The sequence below is a fragment of the Ornithorhynchus anatinus genome, chromosome 14, assembly GCF_004115215.2.
Source record: "Ornithorhynchus anatinus isolate Pmale09 chromosome 14, mOrnAna1.pri.v4, whole genome shotgun sequence".
In the NCBI taxonomy this organism is placed as follows: Eukaryota; Metazoa; Chordata; class Mammalia; order Monotremata; family Ornithorhynchidae; genus Ornithorhynchus; species Ornithorhynchus anatinus.
In genome coordinates, this window is record NC_041741.1 from 26,918,709 (window position 1) to 26,944,879 (window position 26,171).

The window sequence follows — 26,171 nt, forward strand, 5'->3', positions numbered from 1 at the left end:
CACTCGCTGCTCTTCGCTCAAACGCTGCTGATGGTGAATTAGGAAGAACCCACAAAAGGGGAGGGCCGCCAAGTCAGTGCAGTGGAACTCGTTGTGAGAGAAGATGCAAGGCAGGTATTTGCCATTGCTCACTCAACTTCTCTTTGCCTCAGTTTCCTCATCTGTGAAATGGGGGTCACATCCATTTTCCTTCCCCCTTTAGACTGTAAGCCTCATGTGGGACAGGAACCGTGTCCAACCTGATTATCTTGTATCTACTCCAGTATTTAGAACAATATCTGGATTATAGTGGTTAACAAAAAGAAGTCGGTTGACTTGTCCGAGGTCGGACAGCGGACAGACGGCAGAGTCGGAATTGGAACCCGGGTCCTTCTTACTCCCAGGCCCGTGCTTTATCCACGAGGCCATGCTGCCGCTTCTCTCCTAACCCGCGATCTTGAACCTCCTCTTGCTTTCAGGATACTTGCTTTCGTTGTTCCGGCGACTCCTCAAACTTAACATGTCCGAAGCGGAACTCCTTATCTTTCTAACCGAACCTTGTCCTCCTACAGACTTTCCCATCTCCGTAGACAGCACTACCATCCTCCTTATCTCAAAAGCCGATTAGACTGCGAGCCCGTCACTGGGCAGGGACCGTCTCTATCGGTCGCCGATCTGTACATTCCAACCGCTCAGTACGGTGCTCTGCACATAAATACTATTGAAAATACTATTGAATGAAAAGCCTGTAATCTTGGCATTAGCCTCAACTTTTCTCTCTCGTTCAACCTATCTAGAAAGTCGGTCACCAAAGCCCATCAGTTCTACTTTCGCTGCATCTCTAGAAACCACCCTTTCTTCCCTATCCAAACTGCTAGCGTGCATCAGCCGTGGTGCAGTGGAAAGAGCGCGGGCTTTGGAGTCAGGGCTCATGAGTTCGAATCCCAGCTCTGCCACTTGTCAGCTGTGTGACTGTGGGCAAGTCACTTAACTTCCCTGTGCCTCAGTTCCCTCATCTGTAAAATAGGGATTGAGACTGTGAGCCCCACGTGGGACAACCTGATTCCCCTGTGTCTACCCCAGCGCTTAGAACGGTGCTCTGCACATAGTAAGCGCTTAACAAATACCAACATTATTGTTATCAGCCTCCTCTCTGACCTCTCTGCCTCCTGACTCTCCCCTCTCTAGCCCCTATTTCACTCTGCTGCCTAGATCACTTTTCTAAATAAAATAAAAAATTCAGTCCACATCTCCCCAGTCCTCCAAATCCTCCGATGGTTGCCTATCCATCAAAACCTCATACAGAAACCTCTCACCATCAGCTTTCAGACACTCAGTCAGCCAGCCCCTCCCTCTCTTACCTCACTGATCTCTATACTAGACCCCAATCCGCACACCTCACTCTTAATAACCCGCTCTCTTGAATTGTCAATTATCATCCTTTTAATAATAATGTTGGCATTTAAGCGCTTACTACGGGCAGAGCACTGTTCTGAGCGCTGGGGGAGATACAGGGGAATCAGGTCGTCCCACGTGAGGCTCACAGTTAATCCCCATTTTACAGATGAGGTCACTGAGGCCCAGAGAAGTGAAGTGACTTGCCCACGGTCACACAGCTGACAGATGGCAGAGCCGGGATTCAAACCCATGACCTCTGACTCCCAAGCCCGGGCTCTTTCCACTGAGCCACGCTGCTTTTTGCCACAGAACCCTTGCCTACTTCCTTCCTCTAGCTTGGAACATCCTACATATCTAACCAACAGCACTCTCCCCACATTCAAAACCTCACTGCCTCCAAGAGGGCCTCCCTGACTAAACCCTCATCTCCCCTACTTGCCTTCTCTTCTGAATCATCTGCACACTTGGAAACATATCCTTTAAGCAATTTTTATTTATTCAGCCCAGGCCCGCAGCATTTACGTATCCTTCCACTCTCCCATTTCCTCTACCTGTAACTGATTTTAATCTCTCTTGCTGTCTAGACTATAAGCTCCACGGGGGCAAGGATCATGTCTACCAACTCTGTTGTCTTGTACTCTCCAAAGCACTTAGTACGGTATTTTGTGCTTAAGAAAATAGCGTTAGTTGATAATTAGGGTGGAAAATGAATGGATTGAGCAGCCATTGAGTGCTAAGGATGGAGCAGTGGAATTGTCCCTGCTAGAGATTTCTAGTTTCATAATCACGTAACGGTCGTTCATCTGAGTACAGTAATGTTGCCATTCATCACTTGGAAAGTAACAGGAACCCCTTTCAGAAAGAGCATTGTTGTCAATTTGGGAGAAGGCGAGGACAAGATTGTAAAATTTGCCTCATCTGGCTAATTGCTGTAAACATGGATAATTCTTCATAACTTGGGTAATCGAGCAGCTGAAAGAGAAACTTACCAATTGCAAATGATAGCCGAGCAGAACCAGATAAAAAATACGCATCCCCTGAGGATGACGTCAGCACAGAGGTTGATCAGGACTATCCTGCTCAACTGAGTATCAGAGGTGTTGGAAAATAATTTGCATTTTGCAAAAGAAATGAAAATCAGAGGCATAGATGGTGTGGGAAAAGAAAACTCTAATGGCTTCCACAGCAGTCTTGCTATGCAGTCATTGCTGAGATCATCTTTCACCCAGGGACTAAAACTCTAGCTTCTTATCGACTGTCCTCCGTCAAAATGATCATCAGAATCTGAGGGACTCAGGTTTGATGCACACGTGGGCTGGGTCGTCAATACTGTACCCGATTAACTCTCACAGCTCAGAAGAACTATGGTCTGAGAAGCAGTAAACCAGCTAGGTGATTCAACATTGCTCAATTTAACTGGAAAATCGTCGTCATTTAGCACATTAAATTGACAAAGCCAGGGAACATACGGCTGCATCACTCAGGAGTAGTTAAGTTGGTCGGTGCGTTTTACGGACCCCGGTAAAGCTTAAGTTCCGCTCTTCCTATACATCAGAACTTGTTCGATAAAATGATTTGGCACAAAAGATGTGCGGGCATCCATGCGTAGTTGTCAGAAACTATATAATCGCTCACCTACAAAAAAAAAAGGCAGATGGTGCGTAGTAAGATGCAGGTAATGGAAAAGAAATGGTAGAGTGACAAATGAAAATAGGAAGTTATTGCTGATTAGAAAATGCAAAGTGCCTCTTCAATAGGCTGAAAACTATTAATGAACCAAAAGACAGAGTCACAATGCTGATAGGGACCGAAGATGTATCAACCTTGTTTGGGGATGAGACTGACATTCCGAATCTGGCTGACCACTTCAGCAATTTCCTAAATTTCTCTGGCACGTTCTGCAGTGAAGACCTCGACTTGGAGGGGGTCTCATCTGCAAGATCCATTCTTTTTCTTGTCAATCACATTTAGGCAGCTCTTACTATGTGCAGAACACTGTACTGAGTGCCTGGGAGAGTACAGTGTGACAATAAAAGACACATTCCCCACCTACCACGACATTATACCCTGGAGAGGGAGACTGGCATTAATATAAATCACTTGTCTTGCCAATGTCATCTTGGCGTGTCGTCTCTATTGCGATCTGTTATCCACCATTGTCCGCTGCCACCTAGATTGTAAGTCTTTTGCGGGATAGAGACTGTGCTTGAGATGTTTCCCTCCCTTAACGTTCAGCGCAGGGTTTGGCACATAGTAAATGCTTAATAAATGCCCAAACTAACTTTTCTTAGTTTCTGATTCAAGAGTAACGAGCCCGTAGGCTCTTGGTACTAGTGCTGACAAAGATTTTGTAAGTAATAGCCAGTGAAATTATTAAAAAGTCCTATCTGGTCGGTAGGGAGAGTTCTCGTCAAGCCATAGGCCTCCGGACCCATCCAGGAATGATCCCAGGACCAAACTTTTGAACTTCACTTGATTTCATTAATCAGTTGTACTTATTGAGTGCCTACTGTGGGCAGAATATTTTGTTAAGCACCTCGGAGAGGACGGTATAACAGAAGCCGGTAGACGTTTTCCCTGCTCCCAAGGAACTTACGGTCTAGAGGGGGAGACGGGCATTGAAATAAACTACAGATGTGTCTGTAAGTGCTTTGGAGCTGAGGGGCGGGGAGGGTGAATATCAAGCGCTTATAGGGCCCACATCCAAGGGTGAGGGAGTAGGAGTCATGAAGGTTGAGGCAGGGAAGGCCTCTTGGAGGAGATGGGATTTCTTTTTTTTGAATAAGGCTCTGAAGGTAGGGAGAGTGGCGGCCTGTCTTACGTCGAAAGGGAGTGATCTCCGGGGCGGAAGGAAAATTCGGCGAGCGGTCGGTGATGAGAGATGATATCGAGGTTCGGCGAGTAGACTGGCATCAGAGGAGTGAAGTGACAGTGCTGGGTTAGACTAGGAAGTCCGGGTGAATAGCAGGGGATAAGGTAGGAATTTGATGCTAAGCTGGAAGGGCACCCATTTGGGAATTTTCAAAAGTGAGTTAACATGAGATGATTTTTTTTGATTTTTTTTTCCCAGAAAAATGACCCAGGAGGTAGGTTGAAATCTGGAGTGGGGAGAGGCAGGGAGGTCAGCAAAGAGGCTGATACTGCAGTCAAAGCAGGCTATGACACATGCTAGGGTTATCGTAGCAGCAGTTCGGATGGAGAGGAAAAGGCAGATTTTAGCAATGGTGTAATAATAATTGTGGTATTTTTTAAGCGCTTGCTGTGTGCCAGACGCTGTACTAAGCGCTGAGCTGGATACGAGCAAGTTGGGTTGGACACAGCCGTGTCCCACAAGGGGCTCCCTGTCTCTATCCCCGTTTTACAGACGAGGTAACTGAGGCACGGAGAGATGAGGTGACTTGCCCAAGGTCACACAGCAGACGAGTGGCGGGGCCGGAATTAGAACCCACGACCACCTCCCTTCCGAGCTCGTGCTCTACCCACTAACCCACGCTTCTTCTAAATGTTGTGCGGGTAGAACCAACAGGATTTGTTGGCATTGAATACGTGGGTTGAATGAGAGAGAGAAATTGAGGGTAATGCCAAAGTCATGGGGTTGTGAACCAGGTAGGAGGGTGGTGCTGTCTAAAGTGACGGAGAAAGGCAGGGAAAGCAGGACAGGGTTTGTCTGGGAATTCATTCAATAGTATTTATCGAGCGCTTACTATGTGCAGAGCACTGTACTAAGCGCTTGGAATGGACAAATCGGTAAGGGATAGAGACAGTCCCTGCCCTCGGACGGGCTTACCGTCTAATCGGGGGAGACGGACGGACGAGAACGATGGCGATAAATAGAATCGAGGGGAAGAACGTCTCACTAAAACGATAGCAAATAGAATCGAGGTGATGTACATCTCATTAACAAAATAAATAGGGTGATGAAGATCTATACAGTCGAGCGGATGCAGACGGTGCCGAGGGGAAGGGAAGAGGGGGAGGAGCAGAGGGAAAGGGGGAAAAGAGGGTTTAGCTGCGGAGAGGTGAAGGGGGGGTGGTAGAGGGAGTAGAGGGAGAAGAGGAGCTCAGTCTGGGAAGGCCTCTTGGAGGAGGTGAGTTTTAAGTAGGGTTTCGAAGAGGGGAAGGGAATCAGTTTGGCGGAGGTGAGGAGGGAGGGCGTTCCAGGACCGCGGGAGGACGTGACCCGGGGGTCGACGGCGGGACGGGCGAGACCGAGGGACGGCGAGGAGGTGGGCGGCGGAGGAGCGGGGCGTGCGGGGTGGGCGGTGGAAAGAGAGAAGGGAGGAGAGGTAGGAAGGGGCCAGGTGATGGAGAGCCTCGAAGCCTAGAGTGAGAAGTTTTTGTTTCGTGCGGAGGTCGACGGGCAACCACTGGAGGTTTTTAAGAAGGGGAGTGACAGGCCCAGAGCATTTTCGCAGGAAGATGAGCCGGGCAGCGGAGTGAAGAATAGACTGGAGCGGGGAGAGAGAGGGAATGTCTATCAACTCTATGTTATACTCTCCGAAGTGCTTAGCACGGTGCTCAACACAGAGTAAGCTCTCAATCGATACTACTGAAGATGAGGAATTTCCGTTTTGGACATCTTTCTCTTGAGATGTCGACGGGACGTCCTAGTAATAATAAGAATCATCATGTTGGTATTTGTTAAGCGCTCACTATGTGCCGAGCACCGTTCTAAGCGCTGGGGGAGATACAGGGTAATCAGCTTGTCCCACGTGAGGCTCACAGTTAATCCCCATTTTCCAGATGAGGGAACTGAGGCCCAGAGAAGTGAAGTGACTTGCCCACAGTCGCACAGCTGACAAGTGGCAGGGCCGGGATAGAGATGTCCCGTGGACAGGAGACAACGCGAGATTAGAGAGAAGAGAGGCCAAGGCTGGAGATGGAGATTTGGGAACCGTCCGTGTAGTGGAAATTCTCTGAGGTCGTGGGTGAAGATGGAGCATGGAAGGGGATTCAGAGATGAGCTTGAGAGACTCCCACAGTTAGACGGGAGGCAGAGGAGAGACCCTCGAAAGAACTTGAGACTAAGCACCCAGAGAGAGAGAAGGAGAACCACAGAGTAAGCGCCTGACAAATAGTAATAACAGTAATGATGTTGGTATCTGTTAAGCGCTTACTATGTGCCGACCACCGTTCTAAGCGCTGGGGGAGATACAAGGCAATCGGGCTGTCCCACGTGAGGCTCACAGTTAATCCCCATTTTACAGATGAGGTAACCGAGGCACAGAGAAGCGAAGTGACTTGCCCACGCTCACCCAGCTGACTCGTGGCAGAGCCGGGAGTCGAACCCATGACCTCCGACTCCGAAGCCCAGGCTCTTTCCGCCGAGCCACGCTGCTTTTTCCCGATACCATACTATCGCCATGCCATAAAGACCGTAATTATTATAAGCTGCACTGCCCGGCGGCAACAGCGTGGATTTGGGAGTCAGAGGATCTAGGTTCTAATCTCAGCGCCTCCCCATACCTGCTGCGTGGACTTGGGCAAATCACTTAACTTTCCTCATCTCTGAAATGGAGGATTCAGTACTCGTTCTTCCTCCTACTCAGAGTGTGAGCCCCGTGCGGGACCTGATTATCCTGTATTTATACTGTGTAATAATAACAGTGTTGGTATTTGTTAAGCGCTTATTACTATGTGCAGAGCGGTGGGGTAGATCCAGGGTAATCAGGTCGTCCCACGTGAGGCTCACCGTTAATCCCCATTTGACAGATGAGGCAACTGAGGCGCAGAGAAGTGAAGTGACTCGCCCACAGTCACACAGGTGATAATAATGACAATGATGTTGGTATTTGTTAAGCGCTCACTACGTGCCGAGCACCGTTCTAAGCGCCGGGGTAGACACAGGGGAAATCAGGTTGTCCCACGTGGGGCTCCCAGTCTTAATCCTCATTTTGCAGATGAGGGAACTGAGGCACCGAGAAGCGAAGTGACTTGCCCCCCCGTCCCGCAGCTGACGAGTGGCCGGGGCAGGATCCGAACCCGTGACCTCTGACTCCAAAGCCCGGGCCTTTGGCAGAGCTGGGATTCGAACTCATGACCTCTGACCCCCAAGCCCGCGCTCTTTCCCCGGAGCCACGCTGCAAGCGCTTAACAAGCGGCACAGTTAGTATTGTTGTTGTAACGTTTCTTGGAGAAGAGAATGTTTCTAATAATCACAACAACTGCATGTACGATCGAATACGTGCGAGGCACGGGAATTAGTCTTATAAGGGCTGGAGTTGCCTGGTGCACAGACGTGGGGAATCGGGAAGTAAGCGGGGAAAAGTGTTATCGGAGAAGTGGGATTTTAGGATATCTTTGAAATCGGGGCAAACCGTCGGCCCGGATTCCCAGGAGGGATGGGTTCTGCTCTTGGGGGACGTGACCGAGGAGACGAAGGCGGGAGGGTCGAGTCTGCACGGGGGGGGAAAAACGAAGAGATCCAACCGAGCCGTAGGGGGTGAACGCGGCCGACGTGTAAGATGGAGAGAACTGGCGGACGGTCTTGGAGCTTGAGGAGGAGGAGGAGGAAAATGGGACACCGATGAAGGGTGTTGAGGAGCGGAGAGCTCTGTAAAGAATCATGATAACGACGGCAAGTGCTTAAATAAATGGTGGTATTTGTTAAGCGCTTACTATGTGCAGAGCACCTTTTCCAAGCGCTGGGGGCTACAAGGTGATCGGGTTGTCCCACGTGGGGCTCACACTTTGAATCCCCATTTTCCAGATGAGGGAACTGAGGCACCGAGAAGGCAAGTGACTCGCCCGCAGTCGCACAGCTGGCAGGTGGCAGAGGCGGCATTCGCACTCATGACCTCTGACTCCCGAGCCCGGGCCCTTTCCACTGAGCCACGCCGCTTCTCTAGGCTTACTGTGTGCAGGGCACCGTTCTAAGCACCGCGGAGGAAACGAGGCGATCATCAGGTCGGTCCCCCACGGGGCCCGCGGTCTCAATCCCCATTTTACAGATGAGGTCACCGAGGCCCAGGGAAGTGAAGTGACTTGCCCCGCGTCACACAGCGGCCAGGATTTGGAAACTGACAGAGTTCCCCGTGTGCGGGGATCCTGTCTACCGGCTCCATCACGTTATACTTTCCCCAGCGTGGAGCCTAGCGCTCCGCACCAAGTGAGTGGAGAAGCAGCGCGGCTCAGTGGAAAGAGCCCGGGCTCGGGAGTCAGAGGTCACGAGTTCGAATCCCCGCTCCGCCACTTGACAGCTGTGTGACTGTGGGCAAGTCGCTTCACTTCTCCGGGCCTCAGTGACCTCATCTGGAAAATGGGGATGAAGACCGGGAGCCTCAGGTGGGACAACCTGATGACCCTGGATCCCCCCCAGCGCTTAGAACAGTGCTCGGCACCTAGTAAGCGCTTAACAAATACCAACATTATTATTATTGTTATTATTATTAAATGCCACCGATCGATTTAGTGATAGAAGGGATGCTTTAAAGAGACGGTCGCGTACGGTAGTGCCTCGTTGGCAGTGGAGGCGGAGAGGCGGGAAGGCTGACGGAGAGGGCCGGTGGACTAGCCTAGCCGTGACGTGAGAGGACTTTTCATCCATTCAACAGTATTTATGGAGCGCTTACTCTGTGCTGAGCGCTGGACGGAGCGCTCGGAATGGACAAATGGGTGAGGGAGACTCCGGCCCCGCCCCTCCCCCCGATCCGCCCAATCGGCGGCGTCTCCGCCCTCTCCGGCCCCGCCCCTCCCCGCCGGGCCCCGCCCCCCGCGGACGTCCGTCCAATCGGCGGCGTCTCCGCCCTCTCCGGCCCCGCCCCCCGCCCCCGCCCCCGCCCCGGCGTGTGTCCCCGGGGCCGCCGCGGACGGCGGGGATGGGCGCCTGGTGGCGGCCGTGCGGGCTGCGGGCGGCGCGGGAGCTGCGGGGGCGCCGGGGGTGCGGGGGGGCCGCGGGGGCCTCGTACGGGGCGCAGTGGTGGGCGTCGCTGGGGGCCCCGGAGCGGTTCTGGGCGGAGGCGGCCCGCGGCGTCAGCTGGCACCGGCCCTGCTCCCGCACGCTCCGCCCCGGACCCTCGCCCACTCACTCGTGGTCAGTCTGCGCCCCCCTTCCCCGCCCCGGGACCCTCCCCTCGGACCCTCCTTCTCTAACCCTCCCCCCAGGGACCCTCCCCCCCTCCGGGACCCTTCACCCCCCCCCCCAATTTCCCTCCCCCAGGACCCTCCCCCCAGGACCCCCCCCCCACAGGACCCTCCCCCTCCAGGACCCTTCACCCCCCCCCCAATTTCCCTCCCCCAGGACCCTCCCCCCAGGACCCTCCCCCCAGGACCCCCCCCCAGGACCCTCCCCCTCCAGGACCCTTCACCCCCCCCCAATTCCCCCCCCCCCAGGACCCTCCCCCTCCAGGACCCTTCATACCCCCCCCCCCAATTTCCCTCCCCCAGGACCCTCCCCCACCAGGACCCTTCACCCCCCCCAATTTCCCTCCCCCAGGACCCTCCCCCTCCAGGACCCTTCACCCCCCCCAATTTCCCCCCCCCCAGGACCCTCCCCCTCCAGGACCCTTCACCCCCCCCCAATTTCCCCCCCCCCAGGACCCTCCCCCTCCAGGACCCTTCATACCCCCCCCCCCCAATTTCCCTCCCCCAGGACCCTCCCCCACCCGAACCCTTCATACCCCCCCAATTTCCCTCCCCCAGGACCCTCCCCTCCCCCCGGAACCCTCCCCCACCAGGACCCTCCACCCCCCAACCTCCCTCACTCAGAACCCCTCCCCCCCAGGACCCTTCACCTCCCCCAAGACCCCCTCCTCCCCAAGACCCTCCTCCCAGACCCCTTCACCTCCCCCAAGACCTCCTCCCCCCAGGACCCCTCCCCCCAGGACCCCTCCCCCCACGACCCCTCCCCCCCAGGACCCTCCCCCCAGGACCCTTCACCTCCCCCAAGACCCCCTCTCCCCAAGACCCTCCCCCCCCAAGACCCTCCTCCCCCGGCCCCCCTTCCCCCCAGGACCCTCCCCCCATGACCCTTCACCTCCCCAACCTCCCTCCACCAGGACCCTCTCCCCGGGACCCTCTCCCCGGGACCCCCTCCCTTCCCCGGGCCCATCTCCCCCCCGACCTTCCCCTGCCACCCCGGAGTCCCGGGACCAGGGTTCTAATCCCCACTTTATGTATTTAATAGGATTTATTAAGGGCTGGCGACGGGCCCGACGCCGTCCCGAGCTCCGGGGTGGTTACGAGTCAGCGGGTTGGACCCCCTCCTCGCGGTGTTCGTTGAGCGCTTACCGTGTGCCGAGCACCGTCCTAAGCACGGGGGACGCGGGGCGATGGGGTCGGCCCGCGTGGAGCTCCCGGTCTTAAGCCCCGTTCGACAGATGAGGTAGCTGAGGCCCAGGGAAGTGACTCGCCCACAGTCACCCAGCTGACAGGTGGCGGAGCCGGGATTCGAACCCGTGACCCCCGACACCCAAGCCCGCGGCCTTTCCGCTGAGCCGCGCCCGGGTCCCGCTTGGGGCTCACGCTCTTCGTTCCCCCTTTTCCGAACGGGGTCGCCGAGGGCTTTCTTTCCCCTGGGCCGTCCTGCTTCTGATCGTTCCCCGCTTTTACCGTGCACTGTGAGAATTTATAGGGGATGGAAGAGGGATGTCCCAGAGAAGCCCTCCGCACCCGGCTTGAGTTTGCCGCGGCCTCGCGCGACCCCGTCGCTCCTGCCCCGTGTCGTTCGCCGCCGAGGGCGGGCTGCGTGACCCCGGGCCAGTCGCTTCACACCTCCGTGCCTCGGTTTCCTCAACCGTAGAAGGGGGATTCGGTATGTCCGATCTAATCGACGCGTCCCTACCCCGGCGCCTCCAACGGTCTCCGTCGCACAGTGAGCGCTCTGAAGCGAGGCAAGGCCTCGACCTCATCTCTCTCTCTCTCGTGTCTCTGTCCGTCCGTGTCTCGTGTCTCCGTCTCTCCGGCCGCATCTGTCTCTCCTTCGCTTTCCTCCTCCTCCCTTCTCCCCACCTCCTCCGGCTCTCGGGGTCGCGGCGGGCGGGTGAGAGGCAGCCTCGAACGGGAGCCTCCCGGTCCGTTTCCCAACGGGAGCCGACAAGGGTGACGTCTCCTCCCCGCAAACTACGTGAAAACTGGCCGGAGAGGAGGCCCCCGGGTTGCCTAGCGCTCTGTCCGGCTTCAGACATCTGCCTGCGGTGAAGCCCTGAGTGTGGCGACGGCCCCGCTCCCAAGGAGACGCCTCCCCGTCTGTCGCGGCCCGTCCCGGGAGCGTGAGTACGGAGCGGTCGGCCTCAGGAACGTGGGTTCCTTGTTTCTCGACTGTCCGGACTTGGAGTTTGTTCCCCTCCTTCAGTCCGACTAGTCCGATTGCCCAATCGTCTCCCGGTGGCGTGATCTTCCGTGGATTTCTCCCTACCGGTATTCCCTTTCCCGCTTCTTGGAAACGTCGTCTCTTTCTCCGTCGACCGCCGCCTTCTTCTCTCGTGCCCATCTCCACCGATCTGTTCTCCTCTGTCCCTTTTTCTTTCTCTATCCACAGGCTCTTTTCTCCCATTCTCCTTTTTGCCTGGGTTTTTTTCCCGATTTCTGGAATCGCTTTCATCCTAGTATTGTGTCTGTGTGGACTGTCCTTTGGCGAGCCCCACCTAGTTGCCAGGGATCGGTCAAAGATAATTTTAGGGACCCCCCCTCCTCTGAGCCGCCCCCCGTCGCCCCAAAATGCGTGGCCTGGAGGAAGAAGCCCGGGCCTGGGCGTCGGAAGACCTGGGTTCCGATCCCAGCTCTGCCGCTCTAAGAAGAAGTTAAGAAGTCCCTTACCTTCTCTGTGCCTCATTTCCTTCATCTGCAAAATATGCATTAAATCTCTGCTCTCTCTCCTGCAGGGCTGCGTGTAGGATCTTGTAGCGTGGCTCAGTGGAAAGGGCCCGGGCTTGGGAGTCGGAGGTCATGAGTTCGAATCCCGGCTCTGCCACTTGTCAGCTGGGTGACTGCGGGCAAGTCACTTCACTTCTCTGGGCCTCCGTTACCTCATCGGTCAAATGGGGATTAACCGTGAGCCTCACGCGGGACGACCTGATGACCCTGTATCCACCCCAGTGCTTAGAACGGTGCTCGGCACATAGCGAGCGCTCAGCGAATACCGACCCAGATACAAATCTTGTATTTACCCCAGGGCTTCGGACGGCGCGGGCTCGTCGTGCGCAGGGAACGGGTCTCCCGATTTTGTTGTACCGCGTAGTCCGGCGTCCCGCGCATTCATTCAGTAGTATTCATTGAGCGCCTACTGTGTGCAGAGCACTGTACTAAGCGCTCGGAATGGACAGGCGGGTAACGGATAGGGACAGTCCCTGCCCTTCGACGGGTTTACGGTCTAATCGACGGGCTTAAGCCCTCAGTAATTACCGCCGATGGATTGATCGACGCCCAGTCAGTGCTTAGGAAATATTTCGTATTCCTGCTTCCATTTTGACCACCTGGAGGAAGGACTAGTAGAGTGGTCGGTCAGTAACGCGGTCGGCACATAACAGTTGCCTGTGCGTCACCCCAATCTGCAGCCTAGCGGGATGTTGTCGCACATCCCGTTTCTCGGGCGCGCGCTAGTTTTGCCAGAACGTGACGCGCTTCTCCGGAATAGAAATCGGTGACGTGATTATTTTGGGAAAGGTAGGCTGCACTCGTGGCGTCGTGGTCAGCCGTCTCTGCTTTCGACTGGGTCGTCCGAGTACAGTTTGTGCCGTGCGAGACTCACGGTCGGAAGGAGGGAGAACAGATGATCTATTCCCATTTGACAGAGGAGCCAGTGAAGACTCAGATTAAGTGATTTGTAATAATAATAATGATGTTGGTATTTGTTAAGCGCTTACAGCGTAATCAGGTTGTCCCACAGTCTTAATCCCCATTTGACAGATGAGGTAACTGAGGCCCAGAGAAGTGAAGTGATTTATCCAAAGCCACCCAGCTAGCAGATAGAGCTGGGATTAGAATCTGGGTCTCATAACTTTAATCCACGTGGTATTTACTAAGCACTTTCTCTGTTCCAATAAATGGTGAGGGAGATGGGGCACAGTCTCCGTCCCGCAGGGGACGCACACGGTAAAGGGACTCTTGCCTCCCAGGCCTCTTTTTACCTAAGGATGTCAAAGCTCAGGGAGCAGAGCCAGATCTGGGAGAGTTGGAGGGATTACCCGGCTATAAGAGATCTCCTCCTCTGTCCCCTGATCTCCTGCCGTCCTGCCGTGGGCGACTCATCTGTATCTATAATAATGATATTATTGGTATTGGTTAGGCGCTCACTATGTGTCAAGCGCGGGGGGAGATGCAAGGTAATCAATCGGGTTGTCCCACTTAGGGCTCATGGGCTCCATCCCCATTGTACAGGTGAGGTAACTGAGGCACAGAGAAGTTAGGTGACTTGTCCACGGTCACACAGCTGACAAGCGGCAGAGCCGGGATTAGAACTCACGACCTCTGACTCGGAAATCCGGGCTCTTTCCCCTGAGCCACACTATCTGTAATTTATGTTAATATCTGTCTCCCCCCTCTAGACCGTAAGCCCGCTGTGGGCGGGGAATGTGTCCCTTATATTGTACTCTCCCAAGTGCTTACTACAGTGCTCTGCACACCGTAAGTGCTCAATAAATACCATTTTCTGACTGATCTTCTAGAATAGCAGTTTTACCCGACTTTCTCCGTAACTAAATGATACTCAGCAGCATTGTGAGAACGGGTGAGTGTTCTACTCTCCAGTATTTTCTCCATTTTGAAAGACTCATCGAAAATGATTGTTTTGGGGATTTTGGGGGGGCATTTTTGCCTGAGATCTGCAGAGGGGTGTTGGACAATTTTTGTCTCCTCGGTATGACCTATTAGGGGACGGTAGAAAGAACTGTGGCAGTCTTATAAACAGGACAGATGGCCCGGAAAACCTGCTTCCCAACAGACAGGGGAAATAATAATAATAATTATGATGACGATGGTATCTGTTAAGCGCTCACTGTAGGTCAAGCAGTGTTCTAAGCTCTGGGTAGATACAAGGTGATCAGGTTGTCCCACGTGGGGCTCACCCTCTTAATCCCCGTTTTACAGACGAGGTAACTGAGGCACAGAGAAGTGACGTGACTCGGCCAGGGTCCCACAGCGGACAAGTGGCGGAGCCAGGATTATGGGTGACCCGGTTCCTTCCTCCCGTGGGAACGGTTTACATCTCCGATTAGACCGTGAGCCCGTCGAAGGGCGGGGACTGTCTCTATCTGTTACCGATTTGTCCATTCCAAGCGGTCGGTACGGTGTTCCGCACATAGTAAGCGTTCAATAAATACTGTCGAACGAAGGAACGAATCTGCGGAAGGTGACCGATTCTTTGCCGTACGGTGTTACTTTCTAGTACCCCTGGAGAAAATCCGGTGGCTAAAATGGCCGGTTGTTTTCAGATTTCCCATTTCCGTAAGCAACGGACAGTAACGTCCTGAGAGAATGGGGTCTTCCGCGGGGCCCTTGCGATGGCTAAAGACACGCGTCAGAAAGTGACGAATGCATTGGAATGGTATTTATGAAGCTTAAAACGATCCTTATAAAAAAGGAAACCCAATGGCCTCGTAGAAAGAGCACGGATTGGGAATCAGGAGATCTGGTTCCTCATCCTGGCTCCACCAACTTGCCTGCCCCGTGACCTTGGGTGAATCACTTAACTTTCTCTGGGCCTCAGGTTTTTTTCATTCGTAAAATGATGATTCTGTTCTCCCTCCCCCGTACACTATGAGCATCCTGTGGGACAGGAATGTGCCTGATCGGATTATAGGGTTTAGCCAAGTGCTTTGGCCCATAGTAGATGCTTAGCAGATACCACAATTAGCATCATTATCTAAAGTCAATGTGGTAAGGAAAGGGTCAGCTTGAACTTCAAATCTGGAATGAAGCCCTGAAAAACAGTTTTTACTGCTGACAGAGCTGCTAGCAAAACTTTCCAATGCTTGGCCAGCTTTTTCCTTCCTTCCTTCCTTCCTTCCTTCCTTCCTTCCTTCCTTCCTTCCTTCCTTCCTTCCTTCCTTCCTTCCTTCCTTCCTTCCTTCCTTCCTTCCTTCCTTCCTTCCTTCCTTCCTTCCTTCCTTCCTTCCTTCCTTCCTTCCTTTCTTTCTTTTTTTCTTTCTTTCTTTCTTTTTCTTTCTTTCTCTCTCTCTCTCTCTCTCTCTCTCTCTCTTTCTTTCTTTCTTTCTTTCTTTCTTTCTTTCTTCCTTTCTTTCTTTCTTTCTTTCTCTCTCTCTCTCTCTCTCTCTTTCTTTTTCTCTCTCTCTCTCTTCTCTTTCTCTTCTCTTTCTCTCTCTCCCTTTCTCTCCCTCTCTCTCTTTCTCTCTCTCTCTCTCTCTTTCTCTCTCTCTCTTTCTCTCTCTCTCTTTCTCTCTCTCTTTCTCTTTCTTTCTCTCTCTTCTCTTTCTCTTCTCTCTCTCTCTCTCTCTTTCTCTTTCTTTTTCTCTCTCTTTCTCTCTCTTTCTCTCTCTTCTCTTTCTCTTCTCTTTCTCTCTCTCTTTTTCTCTCTCTCTCTCTCTCTTTCTCTCTCTCTCTTTCTCTCTCTCTGTCTCTCTCTTCCTTTCTTCCCTTCCCTTCCCTTCCCTTCCCTTCCCTTCCCTTCCCTTCCCTTCCCTTCCCTTCCCTTCCCTTCCCTTCCCTTCCCTTCCCTTCCCTTCCCTTCCCTTCCCTTCCCTTCCCTTCCCTTCCCTTCCCTTCCCTTCCCTTCCCTTCCCGTCTCTTTTTTATGGTATTTTTTAAGGACTTACTATATGCCAGCCACTGTACTAAACTCTGGGGAAGCAGTGTGGGCTAGTGGATAGAACACAGGTCTGGGAGTCAGAAGGACCTGGGTTCTAATTCTGGCTCCTCTACTTGTCTGCTCTGTGCCACTGGGCAAGTCGTTTAACTTCTGTGCCTCAGTTACCCATCTGTAAAATGGGAATTCAGGCTCTGAGCCCTATGTGGAACAGGGACTGTGTCCCACCCCATTAAGAAGCAGCATGGCCTAGTAGATCAAGCACGGGCCTGGTAGTCAGAAGGTCATGGGTTCTAGTCCCAGCTTGGTCACTTGTCTGCTGTGTGACCTTGGGCAAATCACTTCGCTTCTCTGGGCCTCAGTTACCTCAATCTGTAAAATGGGGATTAAGACTGTGAGTCCGATGTGGGACGGCGACTGCGTCCAACCCGATTTGCTTGTATTTCCCCTCCCCTCACCCCACACCCTCCCAACGCTTAGTACACTGCCTGACACATAGTAAGCCTTTAACAAATACCACAATTATTGTTATTATTAGATACAGGATGAGGAGGGTGGACACAGTTCAAGTGCTACATGGGCTCTGTTTTAATCCCTATTTTACAGGTGAGGTAATGAAGGCACAGAGGAGTTAAGTGACTTACTCAAGGACACACGGCAAACAAGTGGCGGGGCCGGAATTAGAACCCAGGTCCTCTGACTCCCGGGCCTGTGCTCTTTCCTCTTGGCCGTGCTGCTTCTCTAACAGTTTCTCCAAAAGCTTTTCTGATCCTGGATTTGCCTTTTGCTCCCATTACTGATTAACCGTCAGTAAACAACTTATTGGTTAGTTTTTGGCCATGCGTTTATTACTTTTCTGATGTCATCCCGGGTATTTCCAAAGGGGAAGAGCTAACAAAATAGAACTGCGATCCTTCCATCTCGACCGCATCGAAATCTTACCACAATATTTGCTTTCAAAGAGAGATTATAGAATGGAAAAAGAAATAAAGCTGCAGTGTATGAGAGGAGAACCAGTCTGGGAAACGTGAGAAAAATATGTTTATCATATCCATGTGACCGTAACAGACTTTTGAGAGAAAATCTTGTAGATACTTTAAAGGCGAAGCTGTTTTGCTATTTTTCCTAGAAATAGTTGGAAGTGTACACCGACACAAATGATCACTTGAGGGCTTAGTAACTTTTCCTTGTATTGCATTGTAGTTTGCTTATTTTTTCATATTTTAGATGATATATCGGGTTTATAATTGTCAGAAACTCGAGATTAAGCTGCTCTTCCTGTGATCGGTTCTGTCTTAAAACCCAGTATCTCTTTGACCTCTCCATGTCCTCTCACTTCCCCTTCCTTTTAGCTCCGCTTCTCATCCCCCTCTCCCCACGCCGGCCCTCTTCAGCTCATTCCGACTCCTCGTGCAGTTCCTTCCCCGCCCTCTTCCTCCTTCCCCACCCGACAGCTTCAGCCTCGTGTGGCCTTTGAACTCCCGCTCCATTTTGGAAAAAGCTTCCCTTCACCCTTGATCTGCTCCTGACCCAGTCAGGGCTCCTCACCATCGCTGAAACCTGGCTCTCCCCAGGTGACTCTCCCAAGGGGTGCTGTCCCAAGGGGTCGGGGGAGGGAGGGTTGAGAGCGCTCATTCATTCATTCAATAGTATTTATTGAGCGCTTACTGTGTGCAGAGCACCGTACTAAGCGCTTGGAATGTACAAATCGGTAACAGAGACAGTCCCTGCCCGTTGACGGGCTTACGGTCTAATCGGGGGAAACACAGACAAAAACAATAATAATAATATCATCTTCCACTCCCCAAATCTCACAGGGAAAAGAGGAGGAATTGGCTTCCTTCTTGCCCCCCCAGTATCGCTTTTGCAGCATCTCACCACCCCCCACTCTTTTTCCTGCGAGGCCCGTATTATCCGCCTCTACCGCCCACTCCAATTACTGATTGCTGTAATCTATCACACCCTCCAGGCTCCCCTCTAACTTTCTGAACCATTTTGTTCCCATTCTTACGTGGCTTCTCTCTCTCCCCATCCCTCCACCCATCCTGGAGAGCTTTAGTGTCCACATGATGTTCCTGATGACATTCCTGCTGCCTCTCAGTCCTCAATTCCACCAACCTCCTGCTCCGCCTCACCCACTCACCAACTTGGACTCAATCTCATCATCTCCAGTCACAGTATAATCTTTAAACTCACCGACTCTGAAATTCCGCTTTCTGACAGAAACCTCCTCACTTGCTTTCTCTCCCACGTGCACCCTCCTCGAAACAGTTCTGTTCCCCCAGAGAGACCTTTGATCTCTCAACTCCTCCTAATTCTCCAAAGTCATCGTGCCCCATTTAGTCTCCATATCCAAACAACCATCTCTTGATGCAAAAATATTAGTAACAATAATCATGGTATGTGTTAAGCACTTACCATGGGCCAAGCAGTGTTCTAAACACTGGGGTAGACTCAGGTATTCAGATTGGACACAGTCCCTGACCTATAGGGGGTTTACACTCTTAATCCCATTTTACAGATGAGGTAATTGAGACAGCGAAGTGAGGCGACTTGCCCAAGGCCACACAGAGAAGCAGTGGAGCTGGGATTAGAACCCATGACCTTCCGACTCCCAGGCCCATGCTCTGTCCACTCCGCTTTGCTGCTTCTCTACACCCTCAACTTCGTCCTCTCCATTGTATTCTCTCAACTCCCTTGCTCTCCTGTCCCTCTGTCGGTCTTGTATCACCAAACCCCAGCCCTGGATTACCTCAGTGATACATTTTCTCCAGTCTTGCACACAAGCTACAAAGCGCTGTTCGTGGAAATCCAGATACCAGGCCGATCTCACCTATCTCGAGCTCATCCTCACGGTTATAACGCTGCCTTTTCCTCTGTCCAGCAAAAATACTTTTCCATTCTTAGTTACTCCCATGTCCACTTCCCACGCCAACTATTTCAGTGTTTTAACTGCCTCCTCAAACTCCCCGTTCCTTCGCCGTCTCTCACCCCGATGACCTAGCCACCTATTTTATCAAAAACATTGAAACGACCTTGTGTGATTTCCCTCAAATCTCCCCTTCATCTCTCCAGTCTTTCCCTACTCCTGCCCACCTCTTCAGTTCTCCCGTCTTTCCCAGTGGTATCTCGAGGAGATCTCCTGCCTCCCCTCCAAGTCCACCCCCTTCACCTGTGCCTCCAACCCCAATTTTTCACGTCTCTTAAAACACTTGCCCTCTCTCTACTATTCTACCAGGAAGGATGGTGGTGCAGTCTACAGTGATAGGAAAGTCAGGGGGAGGACAGCGTTTGTTAGGGAAGATAAGAAGTTCTCTTTTGGATATGTTCCCAGACTCCCTTTCCTTCTTCATCTTCTTTCCCCCACTGACCATCTCTCCTTTTCCTCCTTAAAGTGGCAGGAGAGAAATCTTAATTAAGTTGGATTTTTTTTTTTGTTTTTGACAGTAGTCCCATCAGGCCTCTTTGCTCAGAATCTTGTTCCTCCACTAACAACAGTTCTTGGAGATGGGATTTCTGTGTGGCTCAGTGGAAAGAGACCGGGCTTTGGAGTCAGAGATCATGGGTTGGAATCCCGGCTCCCCCACTCGTCAGCTGTGTGACTGTGGGCAAGTCACTTAACTTCTCTGTGCCTCAGTTACCTCATCTGTAAAATGGGGATTAAGACTGTGAGCCCCACGTGGGGCAACCTGATTCCCTTGTGTCTACTCCAGCGCTTAGAACAGTGCTCTGCACATAGTAAGCGCTTAACAAATACCAACATTATTATTTCTTCATTCCCCTTCTCATCCTAATCTGTCGATCGGTATTTATTGAGCTCTTGCTGTGTGCAGAGCATTATACCTAGCACTTGGGAGAGTACAATAGACTAGCATTCTGGACATCTTCCCTGTCCACAATGAGCTTCCAGCCTAAAAGGAGACAGAGACATTGATATAATTTATATCATATTTATATATATACCTATATATATATCATATTATATATGATACCTATATCATAGGTATCCTAATCAATTGTATTCATTGAGCACTTACTGTGTGCAGAGCATTGTCCTAAGCACTTGAGAAAATTCAATATAGCAGAGTTGGTAGACACATCCCCTGCCCACAAAGAGCTTACAAGTCTAGAGAAGGAAGTCCTGAAGATGGGGTAAGTGGATGGGTCCATGTTGCGAAAATATTGAAATTTTTATTCTGATCCATTCCTTATACAGCTTGAAGTGCCACCTTTTAACTCTAACCCCAATTAGTTATCCTATTTTACTAATGAATTATGTAGTAGAATCCATCTTTTTTTTTAAAAAAAAACAAACAATCCTGACAACTTAGAAAGGGAACAGACACTGTTCATTAAATCCACAAATCAGATACAAATTATAGCGTCGTCGACTGACCTAAGAATTAGCACATTCGTGCTGGAGAAAGTTCAGTTATAGCCTAACTCCTTTTATTTCCTTCCAGGTTTGCGGATGGCTTGATCAATATTTGTTACAATGCTATAGATCGTCATGTTGAGAGTGGAAGAGGAGAAAAGGTCGCAATCATCTATGATAGTCCTGTTACAAACTCAAAATCAAGTATTACCTATAAAAGTGTTCTTGACCAGGTAACATAAGAAAAGTGGTGTATTTGGAATTGTGGTAATAGAATGGTTATTATTATTATTTTAATCATAATGTCTAAGCCAAAGTTCTACAGCTGTTTATTCATAACAGCCACATTTATATTTCTGAGAAATGTTCACAATCACCTGAAAAGGTATTTAAAATTTTAGATTTGGATGGAGAGAAAAATTTAATTGTACTTGAAATATGCAACACATTTAGATTCCAATCCCCGGGATCTGCCACCTTCCACTACTCCATTGCAGGTGGGAGCTGCTTTTACCTGGCATGGTTTGATGCCCTAAGACTTTCCCGACGGACTCTCACACAATTCTACTGTTGATTTTTTTTTTTTCCCGAGATGTCGAATTGTAATCAGTTTCTCCTTCCACCCAAACTCCAATTTAGTTTCTCCACCTCTTAGTATAATGCTCGCTACATGGCGAAATGCCTTGCACATTTTGTTAAAGATACCAAATACTCATTAGCGGTGAGCGGACCGGTGCTCTATCTGTTGAATATTAACTTATGATCGTGGCCGGTGGAACGACACTCTTGTCTCTCCGGAATCCGAGGTCAAGATCGTGGTCATATGGAGCAAAATCGTCTCAGACGTCCTTTTGATCGTTTTCTTTTGAAGTGTTAAATAGCGCCGAAAGCAGCCTAACTGATTACTCGGACTATCGTCCTCTCCTCAGGTCTCCAAGTTGGCTGGCGTTTTGGTGAAGCTCGGTGTGAGGAAGGGCGACACCGTTGTGATCTATATGCCTATGATTCCACAGGCCATGTACGCCATGCTAGCCTGTGCGAGGATAGGAGCCATCCACAGTCTCATCTTTGGGGGATTTGCCTCCAAGGAATTGAGCACCCGCATCGATCACGCAAAGGTAAGTGTTTGGAGAGTAAGACAAAAGCTCGGCATTTGTGAACTACTGCCCTGGGAAATGGCGATGCGTGGATTTTGAGGTGGTTCACTGTAACGAAACAGAGCCATTTTAAGAAGGATGGTAGAGGATATCTGAAAATCCAATACTTAACAGTATTTAATGGATGCTTACCGTGTGCGGTGCACTGTTCTAAGCTCTTGCGAGAGTATACCGTGACACGGTCCCTGCCCATAATGAGCTTCCAGTACTTAATAATAAAAATTGTGGCACATATTAAGTACTTACTATGTGTCAAGCACTCTTCGAAGCACTTGGGATGAGTTGATATGATCAGGTTGGACACAGTCTCAGTCTCAAAAGCGGCTCACAATCTAAGTAGGAGGGAGTAGGATTTAATCCCCGTTGGCCACATGAGGAAACTGAGGCACAGAGAAGTTAAACGATTTGCTCAAGGTCACACAGCAGACCGTTGGTGGAGTTGTGATTAGAACCCTGGTCCTCTGACTCCCTGGCCTGTGCTTCTATGCTATGAGGTTCCTCACCTGTCTTAAACCGACTGATTCCGGATAAAAGCAAAAGAATGGACCTGCTGTAGTGTAAATGATATATATACATCTGTGAATTTCATCTCCCAGCATCACCCCTAGTGTTTTGGCAATAATATGAAAGGCACAGTGATTATAAAGGATGATAATAACAACAATAGTATTTATTAGATGCCTGTAATAATAATAATATTGGTATTTAAGCGCTTACTATATGCAGAGCACTGTTCTAAGCGCTGGGGGTAGCTACAGGGTAATCAGGTTGTCCCTCGTGGGGCTCACAGTCTTAATTCCCATTTTACAGATGAGGTCACTGAGGCACAGAGAAGTTAAGTGACTTGCCCACAGTCACACAGCTGACATGTGCTAAGCACTGGGGTAGATCCAGTTTGGACACAATCGCTTTCCCATATGGGGCTCACAGTCTAAGGGTTAGTAATTCAATGACTAATTTTAAACTTTTAAAGTAACTCAAGGTACACTGTGATTATAAACTGCTACAGAAAAGCATCATGCATTCAAAGTTGCTACATCAAAAATATTCTCAGGGTAAGGATTGGCATATATAAAGAATATCTCACGTGAGCTAATTAAGTTATGGATGTCTTTTTAAACATTTTAGCAAACTGTGGTATTTACTGAGCACTTACTCTGGGTGGAACACCGAACTAAGCCCTTGGGAGAGAACAGCATAGCAAAACTGGTAGACACGTTCCCTGCCCATAAAATGTTTGATGAATGGTGACGACGGGTAAGGATGGTGATGAAATGAAAATTCACTGAAAGACATTGAACAGAAATATAAATAATAGTATTTTTAATAGTATTTGTTAAGTGATTACTGTGTGCCAGGCACTGAACTAAACACCGGGGTAAATACAAAGTAATCTGATTGGACTCAGTCACATACTCTGTGCAGAACTCTGTACTAAGTGATGGGAGAGAATACACAGGTGGAAATTAGACATGGTCCCTTCCTACCGGGAGCCTCAGGGTAAGGGCATTTTACCATTGCTCTCTTATCTTTTTGAACGGTATTTGTTAAGCACTTCCCATGTGCCAGGCACTGGAGTAGAAATAAACTAATCAGATTGGACGCGGTCCTTGTACGTAATGGGGCTCGCGGTCTTATTCCCCCATTGAATCATATGGAGCGGTTGATTCGGTCGCTAAAAAAAATGATCATTCATCTGGATTTTCTACTAAAGCGTCTCAGAAAATTTTTAAAATCTTCAAAATATGCTTTCCATAAATGCTCACCAGCGTCCAATATTTTTAGATCTTTCAGTTAAGAAAAGACTAGAAGATTTGGAAGTTCATGTTTTCATCGTTTCCCAAGCGGATCTATGCAAGTTGTGTTAAATTGCTAAACATTACATCTGTGACCATTAAAGTTGCACATTATTTAAATTGGCATTCTAGTTTTTTTTAAAAAAAACTTTTAAAAATTCCTTTTGTTGGCAAGTGAAATGATTTAACTTTTTCTCCCAAGGTGTATATAACTCCCTTGCCTTTATTCCAGTGTTTTCCGAACTTCTTGTCTGGGGACTCAGTGGATTCAGTCTGGACAATGGGTCCTGAATTAGCTTGCTATTTGGAGATGGGAAGTTGTAGTTACTAAACCGTGGCTCAGTGGAAAGAGCCCGGGCTTGGGAGTCAGAGGTCATGGGTTTGACTCCCGGCTCTGCCCCTTGTCAGCTGTGTGACCGTGGGCAAGTCACTTCACTTCTCCGTGCCTCAGTGACCTCATCTGGAAAATGGGGATTAACCGTGAGCCTCACGTGGGACGACCTGATTCCCCTGTATCTCCCCCAGCGCTTAGAACAGTGCTCTGCACGTAGTCAGCGCTTAACAAATACCAACATTTATTATAGTGCTCCGCTCAGAGTAAATGTTCAAATACATCGATAGGTTATGTCCCCGACTAAGCCCCTCTTTTCCTCAGCTCCCCCTCCCTGCCCCACAGCACTTGTGTATATATGTATATCTCTATAATTCTATTTATTGATGCCTGTTTACTTATTTTGATGTGTCTCCCCACTTCTAGACTGTGAGCCTGTTGCGGGCAGGGATTGTCTCTCTTTGTTGGATTGTACTTTCCAAGCACACAGTACAGTGCTCTGCACACAGTAAACGCTCAGTGTTACGATTGAATGAATGTACGAATCCAACTATCGGAGGGAGAGGGAGCCATTAATAGAGGTGGCAGGTAACTGATGAGCTTTCTGGAGGTAAGAGGCTCATGATACAAAAGGAGTGAGAGGAGCAAGGTGTGTCTGAAGAATAAAATGTTCTCTCTCTCTTGGAAATAACTAGCAATTTACGGTGTTACCCAGAGCCAAGCGCTTTCTTCCTATGGCATCAACCTTATTTATTTTTTACACCATGATTCCTGTCCTTGAGGCACTTAGAGTCAAATAGACCAGGACTCAAGTACTCATCAGTTTGGGATCCCAAGTTTGTAAAAGTACTATTGGTTTGGCTCGTGGGTGTGCTGTCGGTTGAATTTATCGAGCGCTTACTGCGTGCGGTGCTCTGTACTAAGCATTGAGGAGAGTATGATGTAATAGACTTGGGAGACACGTTCCCTGCCCACAGTGAGTGAACTTACAGCCTAGAGTGGGAGACAGACATTAATATAAATAAATAAATTTAGAGCTATGTACGTAACTGCTGTGGGGCTGGGAATGGGGATGAATAAAGCCAACAAGTCAGGACACTGCAGTAGGGTGTGGAGAAAAGGAAAAGAGGACTTAGGAGAAAAAGGGGGGCCTAGTTAGGAACAGTCATTTCTTGATTAACTGAGATGTTGCTAAATTCTGTTCTAACTCCTCCTTATTCTTTTTGTTGTAGCCCAAAGTTGTTATGACAGCATCTTTTGGCATTGAGCCCGGAAGAAGGGTGGACTATATCCCACTTCTCGAAGGAGCACTGAAAATGGGAGAACACAAACCTGACAAAGTTCTTATTTATAGTCGACCTAATATGGTAATCTTATTATTGATGTTATTTTTTTAAAAAAGTGTCGCTCGATGTTGCAAATTATCATAATTTTGAAATGTTTCATTACTTGTGGAAATATATGTATATACACATACACTATAGAAATTATTGTGGGATCCCATTGCTCTCCACTGAACACAGGACCTTAGCCAATGGTTTGCATGGTGGTTATTAAGCACTTACTATGTGCCAGGCACTGTACTAAGCACTGGAGTAGATTCAAGCTCATCGATTTGGACACAACCCACGTAGGGCTCACGGTCTAAATCCCCATTTAAAGACCAAGAAGTTAAGTGCCCAAGTTCACACCGCTCAGACAATGAATGGATTCAGGATTAGAACTCAGATCCTATGACTCACTGGCTTAGTGCTCTTTCCACGAGACCGTGCTGCTAACTCAGCAATTTCACAGTCTCAGAAAGACATCACACAAGAATGGGCCGTAGCACTTACTCTCTTTCATGCATAAAAGTCAAAGTATTTGACACCCAGCAATTAGAGCAATTCGAAAGTTTCAACTGCCTGAAATGCACCGATACTCTAAGCGGAGATGCCAGCTTTTTATTTTGCACAGGGCGGGTAAAGCTTTGGAAGAGAGGGAGGAATGGGGGAGGCGTGTAAGAGCGCTTATTTTGATGTACTCTTCCAAAAACCTGGTTCATAGTACTCAAAGAGTGGTGCTCAGTGATTGAATAATTGTGGTATTTATTAAGCACTTATTACGTGTCAGGCACTTACTAAGTGCTGGGGTAGATATAAGATATGGGGTAGATCCGGGTTGGACACAGTCCCTGTCTCCCATTGAGCTCAGTCTTAATTCCCATTTGACAGATGAGGTAACCGATACACAGAGAAGTGAAGTGATTTGCCTAGGAGAAGCAGCGTGGCTCAGTGGAAAGAGCCCGGGCTTGGGAGTCAGAGGTCATGGGTTCGAATCCCCACTCTGCCCCTTGTCAGATGACTGTGGGCAAGTCACTTCACTTCTCTGAGCCTCAGTTCCTTCATCTGTAAAATGGGGGTGAAGACTGTGAGCCTCACGTGGGACAACCTCATTC

At 49.9% G+C, this 26,171-nt stretch overlaps 1 protein-coding gene across 3 annotated transcripts in view; it reads left to right on the forward strand.

Annotated features, from left to right (window-relative positions):
- The window catches only part of ACSS3 (acyl-CoA synthetase short chain family member 3), a 94,422-nt gene that overhangs the window by 22,427 nt on the left and 45,824 nt on the right, over nt 1-26,171 (forward strand). Inside the window, exons 1-4 of one of the 3 annotated variants that reach the window (XM_039914092.1) lie at nt 14,023-14,041; nt 20,539-20,683; nt 21,380-21,568; nt 24,967-25,101. In XM_039914092.1, the coding sequence (XP_039770026.1) occupies nt 21,446-21,568; nt 24,967-25,101 (258 nt within the window). In that variant the 5' untranslated portion in view covers nt 14,023-14,041; nt 20,539-20,683; nt 21,380-21,445. Of the gene's footprint in view, nt 1-14,022; nt 14,042-17,018; nt 17,103-20,538; nt 20,684-21,379; nt 21,569-24,966; nt 25,102-26,171 lie in introns of those variants that run through there. The other 2 variants (XM_029079465.2, XM_029079466.2) reach the window with 2 other exon arrangements.